Here is a 12602-nt window from a genome sequence, read left to right on the forward strand (position 1 = left end):
GACCTGCACTATCCCGTGTTGTTCCTCATATAGTGGGTACTAATCACAAGCAAGGCAGAACCATGGTAGCTATCTTCCCATGGTCCTGCTCATATGGTGGTACTGCAAAAGCCGTCCGCACGGTGCTACTAATCACATACCTAATATAGTGGTACTACGCGCAAGTAAAAGCGACCCATGATGCTCTATATAGAAATAATATGAGTCACCACCTTATCAATACACTATTTTATTTACTACCAAACTGGTAAATAGGTAAATGATGCTCTCCATGTGGTGGTACTAATCACAAGTAGCTTCATGGTTCCAAGACAACCATCCCTTGGTTGCCCCTTTTAGTCGCCTCTTACGACAGGCAGGGGATACCGTGGGTGTATTCTTCGTCGGCGTCCCCCACCCACAGGGGGTTGTGTGTTTGGTCCACGAGAGGTATTTTATTTTCCTCAAGTCCGCCGGCAAGCCGGTTAGGACGCCCCTATTCGCCACCTGGGATGCGCCACGCGGGAGTATCACCTCCCCCCTGCTACGCAGCAAGTTCATGGCAATCTAGCAGCAACATCACTACTCGACCTAATTAGTGGCCAGTGCCAGCGCACTACAACTTCATTGATGTACGTTGTCTAACATTGCATTAATACAAAATAAATATTTATGTTTATTTTCCAACAACTCCCGCAGTTCACCCGGAGCCTCCGTTAATCAGAACTCTGTTAACTGCGAGTCTACTGTGATGCTTGTTTTTTAAAGGGGCCTAACATATAGGTCATCAACCCCAGGTCTACTGTATGTCACATCCTTTAAAGTATAGCATTTCATAAGAAATGACATCCATCATTATGCAACGGTATCGCGTATTCCCGAAGGTATTTTTATACTTGTAGAAATTTACCAATCCTGAAGCACTTTACCACACATGTTGGTACCTAGAAGTGCATTTTTTTTGTTTTTACCACTTAGGCACTTAGGCACCAAAAACTTATGTACAACCCTCTTCCCTATTCCCGTGAATCTCTGGGTAACTGATAATCATGAGTGTACACCGTGGAGAATTACACAAAAACCTCGCTTATCCAGATTAAGTGGGACCAAAATTGATCCGGATTATCGAAAATCCAGATAATCCAGAAAAACCCAGTACATGTTATATAATCTATTAACATAAGTTGTACAGAAATACCTTTCTTCAATTGTACAAAAAAATATAAGGACAATTTTCTTACATTTACAAATCTGTTTTATGCACTAAAATAATGCGACTTTTTCCCGTTTTACATTTGTATATCGTTTGCACGCAGCACGATCACGAAGACGTTTTACTAGCATCAGTTCTGCTGGTGTGGTTTCAATCTGGAATTCTAAATAGGCCATCAGTTTCTCCAGTTGCATTGTTGCCCCTCCATGAGTCATTGTTTCTTCTGATGGAGTGCCGGTTTCACTTTCGAATTCACCATCACTCTCGTCATCACCTGCCGAGGAACAAGAGGCAATAATTTATTCATCTGTCATTATTCTGTAGCCCGAATTACCGTCATTTTTCAACCAGTCATTTACATCATTCAGATCTATGTCCAAGCATCCGGGAATGCATGCAAATGTGTCAAAGAAATCAGAAGAGTCCATGGTTTCCCATTCTCAATTCCAGGTGAATGCTGGGACGGTACCTTTGATAGACCATGGCCGAATTACTTCCAATTCCCGTCCTTAACAATCCTTGATGGAAAAAACATTCAAGAAGAGTTGACACTGTAAAAGGAATACTGTACAAGTAAAAATAAATCTTTATTACTTTCGATCCAGATAAACTGGAGATCCGTATTAATGAGGGCCGGATAAACGAGGTTCTTATGTACTTGGGTACTTGCTCAATGTGGATTTTATAGCAAAGTTACAAGAGCACAGGAAAGGCACTCACAAGAAATATGTTTGTAACTGACTGTATAGAGGCCAGCAATCTCTTGAATAGGCTACCATGTCTAATTCTGTAAGTGGGAACAGTGTAGGGAGCATTGTATTAATTGAGGAGAGTACGCAAACTAGTCTGCAGGCAAGCCAGACCTCGCTCGTAGAAGTAAGGGCCGGGCACACGCCACTTACCAGTAGGGCTGTCTCTAGTGACTCCCATCCTGACTAGAGCACGTCCACTCCAAAGAACAGCCCATACCAGACCAGTTGGCGAGACGCTTATCTGATTCACTTCACAGCCTGGTGGAACGGAAACCACAGTCCATCTCAATCCTTCTGGCGATGTCGTGCTGACACCTGTGCGAAACATTACCTGCAACACACATCAATATAAAGCGCTTAGACTGCAAAGAAATTCTCATCAATTTCAGTCCTAACAGAAATTGATGATGATGATGATGATGATGCTATTGTTTAAAGGGGCCTAACATCTAGGTCATCAGCCCCTAATGGTAAGAAATGTAATGACAATTTAAAAGTTCAAAACCATCCACTGACAAGAATAAAAAATGCGATTAAGAATCAATGGATGGACGTGCATTTAAAACAATAAGTGGATCTGACACAGAAACTATCATAAAAAATAGTATCACAATCCTGAATCGAAGATGCTTGTTGTCTAAAGGGGTCAAAAATCCACGTCTATGGCCCCTCATAACAATACTTATCGCTGGTAAAGTAGAACCAAGGTAATTGTCATGTTGCGGTACTAATCAAAAGTAGCATAGACTCACGGTGTTCCTGACATTATGGTACTATTCACTAGTATTGTACGTCACACAGGCAACGCAGACCCACGGTGTCGCTTATATAGCGGTACTAATCACAGGCAACGCCCAGACCCGTGGTGTTTTTCACAATGGTACTAATCATGGGTACTGGAAACCCACAGTGAACCACAGTCTGCTGCTACTAATCACAAACCTATCGTGTACCTAACATAGTGGGACCACTCACAAGTAAAGGTGACCCGTGGTGCTCCCCGCGTGATGGTACTAATCACAAGTAGTTTCATGGTTCTAATACAATCATCCCTTGGTTGCCCCTTTTAGTCACCTCTTACGACAGGCAGGGGATACCGTAGGTGCGTATTCATCTGCGTCCTCCAACCACAGGGGGTAGAACAGAAATCGAGGAAGATCTTTACCTGTCTCCATCACATACTACACCTCTTGGTTTCACTTACCACACAGATGTACGTATACTACAAAGATGCATAACATGACAGTAAATTTAAGTAATGAAAAGGAACACACAAATGACAAATCACAAAATAGGATAAATACAGTACAACAAAAAGTTAAGGAAAATGGGAACAACAGAAAGAGGACATGGCTCTCTGCTTCCCAGCATCATCTCATGTGCCACACATCCTTGTGTCATTGTTTCCTCCTCCTTTCTTCTCACATCGACCAGCCACTGTCCTTATGTGGCGCTATATTTCAATATATCAAATATAAACGGAATTTTTGTGCCTGAACATCAACAGCTGGTAGGACTGGCCCCGTGCTTTTGCTATGCTTAGGCGAGACCCCTAGGAGTGGGGAGAGCGTGCCGTTTCGTCAGTAACGCTTACAATGCCGGAGCATTATAAAGTTTCTTGCTCGTGAAAGAGTTACAGCGGCAGAAATTTGCCAGAGATTGACTGCACAGGACACGTGTATTCACCTGGCATAAAAAGTTCAAGAAAGGACGAGAACGTGTTGAAAATCAGCAACACGATCGCCGTCCTCAGACCAGCATTACAGACGAAAACATTTGTGTGGTTAAAGACATTACTGACGACGATCGATGAGCGAGAGTATTAGAAATTGCAGAACAAGTCAGAACCAGTTATGGGAGCCATCAGGCAATCATCACAAACGACCTACTGTTCCGCGAAGTGTGTTCCCATACGGCAGCTCTAACTGTCTCCAAGCTACAGGAGATACACAGGCCTACATTTGATCATCCTCTTACAGCCAGGACTTATCGCCCTGCAATTTCAATTTGTTTGGACCGCTTAAAGAACCTCTACAAGGGCAACGATTTGGAGATGACAAGAGTGTGGAAGACTTCGTGCGCAACTGGCTGGTAACACGACCCTGTTCTTTTTACGATGAGGGCTTCAAAAAGCTGCCCATACACTGGGACAAATGCATTTCCAAAGCAGGAAACTATGTGAAAAAATAAATAGTAATTGCCTTGTGTTTTTCAATAAATTAATTTAAATAAAAAATAAAATCCCATTTATATCTGATCCCCCCCTCGTATATACAGCTGTAATAACCATAAGAATACTAGATACGTAAAAAGGGAATAAGAATCAGTTATATGAATGAATACAGTCGTTTTTAACATCAGGAAAGATCACCAGTTTGAAGTTACCTTCACAGAAGCAAACACCCCTCCCTACCAATCTACATATAGGCAGAACAGTTTCACCTTCCCCTACCCACAGCGCTTCTCCCCCTCCCCCCACAGCAAGGAAACAAGTACGATACATGCTGTAGAGTAGTGAGGAACAGACCGGAGCTAGGCTCAGAAGGCAACCAGCCATAGGAAGGAACATAATAAATTGGGTAAGTTTCCATATTTTTTAGCAAAAACATTTCCTTTTATTTTTGAACGTTCAAACCCACCACGATATTCTCTTTCTTTCCAGACCTTGTCACTTGAAAGCTTCAGCGCTCTACTGTTGATTAAACAAGAGCTGACAAGGTGCCATTTTTCTCCCACTCCGAAGGTACAGCTCAACAATCTGTATACTGAGCTAAACCAAGCTTCAATCAACATTTTTATAAAGGAGGATTATATTATAATGTCTTTTTAACATGTTATTTTAAAATTATTCCAAGAAAGTGGTAGAACAGAACTACAACAAAGCTGCTTGTACAGACAAAAATGTTTTAAACATCCTTGAAAGGACTTGTGACATTAGTGTCTTCATTAAATATTTTATTGAGGTGGTCTTCAAAAGAAGACAAATTATGGGTAAATAATTCAAGAATAAAGTGAGGTGGACTAGTGAACTAAATTGATGTTCTTAATATACCACTTAGTCGAGCAGCTTGTCTGCTTTCTTTCCAGCCCAAACTTTGAAACATTTTTGTAACTCAACTCTTTTGTCGGAAATCAACCAGAACAAATTGAGCTGCTTTGCTTTGGATTTTTCGATTCTACAATCAAGTAATCCTGGTGAGGGTCCCATACACTAGAACCATACTCTAGCTGGTGTTTTACCAGAGACCTATACACCCTCTCCTTTACATTCTTACTACAACCCCTAAATACCCTCATAATCATGTGCAGAGATCTGTACCCTTTATTTACAATACAATTTATGTGATTACCCCAATGAAGACCTTTCCTCATACTAACACCTAGGTACTTACAGTGATCCCCATAAGGATCTTACCCTATCAACACAGTAATGTAGTAATTAAGCCCGACTTTTAAACCCCGTTTATCATCATACCATTGCCTGCTGTTGAGGTCTTTTTGCAGTTTCTCACAATCTTGTAACTTATTTATTACTCTTCACAGTATAAAATCTGCAAAAAGCTTTACCTGTGATTCCAGTTCTTACTCATATCATTTATATATATATACAAGAAAACTTAAAGGTCCTTGAGAAATTCCCCTCTTAATGGTTACAGGATCACCTACTCTAATTCTCTGAGTTCTATTATCTAGAAAAATGGCCACCCATTCAGTCACACTTTTGTCTAGTCCAACTGCACGCATTTTTGCAAGTAGTCTCGCATGATCTACCCTGTCAAATGCCTTAAATAGGTCAACTGCGACACAGTCCTTTTGACCTCCTGAATCTAGGATATCTGCTATTTCTTGCTGGCATCCTACAAGTTGAGCTTCAGTGGAATAACCTTTCCTAAACCCGAACTGTCTTCTATTGAACCAGTTATTAATTTTGCAAACATGACCAATATAATCAGAAACAATGCTTTTCAAAAGCATACATGTAACTCATGTTAAACTGACTGGCCTTTAATTTTTGGCTCAATTTTTATTGCCCTTTCCTTACACAGGGGGTTACTATAGCAACTCTCCATTCATTTGGTATAGTTCCTTCATGCAAACAGTAATCAAATACTACTTCAGATATGGTTACTACATCCCAACCCATTGTCTTTAGTATATCCCCTGAAATCTTATCAATTCCAGCTGCTTTTCTAGTTTTCAACTTTTGTATCTTCTTGTATATGTCTTTGTTATTGGAGGTAAATTTCGATACTTCGTTAGTATTAGTCGCCTCTTCTCTCTAGACATATTTCTTGTAACCAACAATTTTTCCATACTGCTGACTGAATAATTCTGCCTTCTGCTGATCTTCGCATAAACACTCCCCTTGTTCATTAATGATTCGATTTTTCACAGTGCAAGAGAAAATTTTTGACTGGGTTATGCAACAGGCAATGGAGACCATCATAAACCTGAGACAATACAGCAGCAACTGCTGTTTGTGATGAGTCAGTAGTTAAGACAAATTTCTTTCTAAAATCAGGGAGTCTTAAGGATTGGAGGCAAAGGTAAACATAAGTTTAAATTTTCAAATGCCTCATTCTGTTCAATGCCCAGTGATATTTGTTTCTTCTTTTTCAACAAGTTTAGGGGAGCAGAAATGCATGCAAAATTTGGAATGAATTTACAATAGAAATCAGTCATTCCGAGAAATCTTCCAATTTCCTTAACATTTTTGGGACAAGGAAAGTTCATAATGGGTTTTACTTTATCTTTGTCGATTTTGACACCCTTCTCCAACACTTAAAATCCAAGGAAGAGGATTTGTTTTTGAGCAAGCTTTACTTTTGAAATCTCCATTGTCAACCCTGCTTTCTTTAATCTAGAAAGCACAATGTCCAGATGCTCGATGTGACATCTATGAGCTGATATACTTGAGAGTTAGAGAATATCTTAAAGGTTTAAGAAATATCTCCGTAGTGCATGGGCACTTCCATAAGTCACCAACATCAGCAGGACATCTGTTATGTGAACACTACACATCAAAGAATGTGATGCATACTATGTTGCATTACACCAGAAGCTCCATGTTCACGACTTCAAAGCTAGAGTAGCATTCAGCTGATAACCCTATTTTTGAACAAATTCGGATTCCACAATGGAACCATTAATTGCCACAACACGAACTGGTGGAGTGTGGATAATCCTCATTGGGTACAACAGGAAGATTTTCAAGTACAATGCGGAGTAAATATAAGGTGTAGAATCTTGGATTATCACCTCACTAGACCACATCATTGATGGCCATCTGATGGGAGCAAACTACTTTCATTTTTCTCCAACATGAACTTCCACAGTTGTTGGAACATGTGCTAATGCTTGAGCACGTGGTTTCAACACGACAGAGCTCCACCCCACTCAGGAACCATCTCCAAGCTAATTATCCTTGAACATGGATAGTAAGGGGACCTGGCCCAGTGGGAGAATATAAAACAAATAGTGTATGTATAGGAGCCGATAAATCTTGTTCACCTTCGATAGCTCATCATAGAGGATTGCAGATCCATTTCACCACAGATGTTTTAACGTGCTAAACTGTCTTCAGCTCTGTATCAACCAAGAGGTAGCTAACTGGAATTTGGGTTTACAGTGATGAGGCCCGCTGCGCCTTACCTATATACAAGAAAGCTGTGAACATTTACAATGCTGTCAGCCCTGATGGGTGACCACCACCGTGAAACTTCAGCCATGCTTGGTTCTTAGGAAACGTACTTTGAGTGTCCATCCCCCTTGCAATATAATATCATTTTTATATCTCTGATTCATGGTTTCAGGGGTTCATTTGAAATTCTACTATACCAGATTACGTGGCACAGCTTATTGACTTCATCGTATTACAAGCAGACGCATTGTAACGGCATGCTTTAACCTCATCACGAATATTGCATATAGCCCATTTTCCTTTGAAAGGTACACTCTATGTATGGCAAACAATGCAATACTGACCTTAAGAAATACCTGTGCTAAATGGGTTGCCTGCAATGAAAAATTATGACGGGCTAGTGGACCACCCGATATACTTGAAACAAACCACCTACACAAACACCATTCTTCCAAGATCGAAACTGAAGCAGAAGTATGACAACACTGGGAAGTTACATAGGTATGATTGAATAAGTGATCTGACTGTGTGTATTCCTTATATGCTCGAGCTCACCTTAACTGATTGTACTGGGATTTTAACCCACAAACTTATGCATAGAAACACATGAGCTAAAAGGATGGCTAAGCAGAAAGCAGTAGCAGTCAACATCACTCTCACCACTAATGGTCTTATGAGATGCAGGTCTCTCCCATTTAATGAATACCAGGAGAGTTGGCCGTGTGGTTAGGGGCACGCAGCTGTGAGCTTGCATCCGGGAGAGAGTGGGTTCGAATCTCACTGTCAGCAGATCTGAATATGGTTTCCCATTTTCACACGAGGCAAATGCTGGTGCCGTAGTTTAAGGCCACGGCTGCTTCCTTCCCACTCGTAGCCACATCCTATTCCATCGACACCATAAGACTTATCTGTGTCTGGTCTGTGCGAAGTAAAGCCAATTGTTACATTTAATGAATCTTCAATAATAATAATAATAATAATAATAATAATAATAATAATTTATATATTTATATTATTCTTGATTCATTGTCCCCAACTAGAGAGCGCGTCCTGTATTTAGTTGGATGGGTTTTATAGAAAATTTGTGTTTGTGAATTAAGATTCTGAATTTTATTCTATCTTGAATTATTCTATCTGTCTGCAACAGTCAATGGTTGGATTGAGTAGCTCATTAACTGTTGTTGCCGGTCCCAAGCCCGGATAAAGGAGGAGGGTTGACGTCAGGGAAGACGTACGGTCATAAAAATTACTACCAAAAACAAATCAACAGCCAGAATACATCTTAAACAACTCTAGGGCTCAAAACTTTAGTAGCAATGAGACTGACTACAGTTTATCTCCCCATAATCTTCAACTGATTAGCATTATGGAACGAACAGCTAACAAGGCTTCTACACCAGGCCCTAGTTCTCATTCATCGGATTATGGGGGACTGAGAACAGCATGCGGGAATGTGTTGGAGTTTCCCAAATCTCTCAAACTGAAATACAAGCAATTCATAGGAACTTAAAATATCAGAACATTACTCAAAATTGGAGAACTGAAGCTATAATAATAATAATAATAATAATAATAATAATAATAATAATAATAATAATAATAATAATAATAATAATAATAATAATTGTACCGGGAGGTACACCTCAATGCCGCGCATTTAAAACTAGCGCCTAAATGAACTCCCCTATTGGCAAAACAGTGAAACTGAAACTATACCAACTTGGTACTTTACTCAGAAGATGTCACCACAGAAATATGATGTAAATTTGTTTTTGTGCAGTTTCCTAACCTGTGTGAATTTCTATTTGTTTTGTTTGACATTCATCAAGAAATTTGGACATTCTTCCGCAGAGGACACCACTAAAAACTACGTTCATGCACCCTGGTGTGAAGGGAAAGAACTTTCGATTCAAAGAAGTTTTGTATTCATAAGTTTTTTTTTACTGATTGATGTTCATTTATTTTTGGGTTGGCAATATTTAACTTTTCTTTCCACCAGTTTTGAGTCCAACCAATCACTAATTTCTGTAATTAATTTTCCACCTATCACAGGCTTCTTCTCCAATTCTGAGGGGTACTTTTGAAATCTGCCAATAAAATTCTGTGGGTGTGTCTTGATTATTCATGAATGATCTCGAACCTTCCCTAAGGGGTTTATAAACTGTGGCTTTTCACGTCTCTTGGCCAAATGGTCGTCATCTTACTAAGTGTGTGTCAAAGCAGGAGGCGGGCGGCCCCTTTCATCGGTCGGCAATACATCAACAAGGTAATGGCCGCATAACATCTTTCTTTCTTTCTTGCTAACTCCGCAGTTTAACCCGAGGGAAAGGTCCGAATTGTTAACTATGTAACCTGCTTTACTAAAAATGTAACTTTCTGCTGGCTAATGTAAAAGCCTTCATAAATCTTTAACTGTAAATCGGGAATAGAGAGTGTTGTACCCTCTCGAGCTCCCCTTCATCTTGGTTTGAGGTGACTACATTTCATAACTATTTTCCATTCTGTAATTGGTTAATGTAATCCTTATACGAGTCACCTCCATAGGTTGGGAATAGCCCCTGTTTCATCGGCCTAGTGCCCTTTAGGTTTTTAGTGTTCATATCTAGGAGTGCAAGTATTCGCCTCCATTCATTTTGTGTTCGGGCCATTTATTTAACTGTTATTCTTGTTCCATGAAGGCCCAGTAGGTTGGTTATTAAATACCCCTGTATAATCATTTTCCAATTGTAATTTGTGCCTTGAGAGGCCAGAAATTGTAAGTTGATGTTGCCTTGAGTAGGCGTGGAAAACTGAGCAACTATTTGCTCTTTTTCAAAATTTGTTGAAGATTAATGAATGCCTCCTGAAGGCTGGATGTTGTAATTTTGGGAGCAAGTGCTCTTTGAATTAGGGGATTTCTGCCCCTCACTAAATTATAACTCTTCCTTTGTAAAATTGTAAAATTAGGGGCTTGAATCCCAGAATTTGTAAAAACCACGAATCTTGGACTTTCCTACTCTTGTTTCAAGATTGCTTTTGTACCTATGTTGTTAAGTTTGTTTTGGAAAAGAAATATAACCTTTTAAAGTTTAAAATTCAATTCTGGACATTGTAGTTAGACCCATTCACCCCAGCACCTTCTTTAACCTCTTTCTGCTCCACGGGTATCCCCATATCAAGTGGTAGCAGAGTGTGGTTGAATGGGTCTCAATTAAGCCCCTTTTGACGGCTGAACATAGGATTCGATTTGTATTCTAACAATTTTCTCGGTCAATGGAAATTTTCTAAATTGGTAAATTTTCTTTCATCATGTCTGGCTCTCGCAAAGTCCTCCATCCCAGCTACTTGCGCAAGGAGGAATTAATTTATGAATTACTTATCAGGAATGTTCAATCTGGAGGCACGGTTGCGGCAGGTACTACCAAACTTAAGAAATCCCTTGAATTACCAATTTGTATCCCCACTTTGGGAGAGAAGGAAATTGATGAGGCTCTCTCCACTATCACTGATAACACCACTGAGTTAGCCTCTGTAGTTAGCTTTTTTTAAGTAAGTGATCCATCTCCTAATCAACTTAAGTGCAGGCAAGATTGTTCCATTTTTACAACAGGGTGAGCGATCTATTGTCTCTAAAATTAAAGGAATATCATGCTAAGGAGGCGAGTAATTTAGTTGATCATCTATCAAAAATGTCCAATAAAGTTAGTCAATTGTTAACTGGGGCAGCTGCTCCCAAAACCGACCAACCCACTGTGGTAAACATCGTAAGTGAGGATTCTTCCAAGGGCAAAGAAAGCAGAAAATCTGTAGCAGCGCAACAAACATCTGCCCCATTAGGAAATGAGCCTGATCATCGTACATCCATTCCACCATTCTTTTTAAATGATGCTGTGTCTGAAGCTTTTTCACCCCCTAGGCCGTTATCAATTATGTCACCTGGGTTCAGTAGTTTGCCTTATCCTTTGGCTATGTTGCTTAGGGTAATTTCTAAGTTTCCTATTAATTCTGCTAATGTCATTTCATTTTTAAGATTCTTAGTTGAATTTCAAGATCACGCTCTAGTGTTTTCTCTCTCTCCTTCTCAAATTCTTCAAATTATTTATCCTTATTCCATAGGTGTCCTCTCGGACAAAATACTCAGAGCCATAGCTGAACAATCTTCTATAGAAGACTTCCATGCACATCTGCTGGCTAATTTCATTCTGGCACGAGCCATGTCTTCCTTAATTCAAAAGTACTATTACAGAGTACAGCGACTGGATGAAAATCTCGCAGACTTCATTCAGGACATTAAGTTTTACACAAGGGTATTCGCTCTACATTTCCCTGAAGTTCAAATCGTGCAGACCATTGTTGAAGGCATTTCCCCAGCCTATAGGTCACATCTGTGTTTCGCATCGCGTCCCCAAACCTTTGCTGAATTAGAGGCTATGGCGGTCTCAGCCGAGTGAGTTAGGTATGCCGAAACTTACGAGTCGCTAAGGAGCCCCCTCCGTCTTCGAGTAACTTTCGGCCTCAACCTTGCCGAACTTTCACCACCCGCAAATGCTATGCTTGTGGATCGACAGATCATCTGCGTAACAAGTGCCCTTTGATTAAATCCAGCGGGACAAAGAATGGGGCAGGGTCATCGCAAGGATGTTTCAAGTGCGGCTCTTTTACTCATATCACCAAAAATTGCCCAAATGCCAACAGCACCCCCTCCTGCTCAACTTCTGGCATAACCTCCAAAAACTTGAATAATCAAAAGTGACTAGCGTCATCGGCTGAGTCACCAGGGTCATTTTTCGAAGGCTCAGCCCCCAATAAACCCAGCGAAAGCTCGGGTAAGGATAAGAGTTCTTCTAACGTATCATATGATGGTCCTAAAGAATGCCTCAGGATTGCAGCAGAGGCCCCCGCACTTGTACCTTTTCTCAAAATTGAGTTGAACAATGAACCGGTCATGGCTCTATTAGACTCTGGGAGTGTGTTCTATAATTTCGGCTGAGTGGTAGTCCAAATTAAAGTCTGTCTGTAAGTTTTCTGATTATTGTTC

General features: G+C 40.3%; 1 protein-coding gene across 5 annotated transcripts in view; it reads right to left on the reverse strand.

Annotated features, from left to right (window-relative positions):
• The window catches only part of Pex23 (peroxin 23), a 986852-nt gene that overhangs the window by 730952 nt on the left and 243298 nt on the right, over positions 1-12602 (reverse strand). For all 5 annotated transcript variants that reach the window (XM_067142270.2, XM_067142269.2, XM_067142271.2 and 2 more), the window contains one exon: positions 2095-2275. In XM_067142270.2, coding sequence (XP_066998371.2) covers positions 2095-2275 — 181 coding nt within the window. The remainder of the gene's footprint in view (positions 1-2094; positions 2276-12602) is intronic.

The sequence above is a fragment of the Anabrus simplex genome, chromosome 2 (assembly GCF_040414725.1).
Source record: "Anabrus simplex isolate iqAnaSimp1 chromosome 2, ASM4041472v1, whole genome shotgun sequence".
Classification (NCBI taxonomy): domain Eukaryota; kingdom Metazoa; phylum Arthropoda; class Insecta; order Orthoptera; family Tettigoniidae; genus Anabrus; species Anabrus simplex.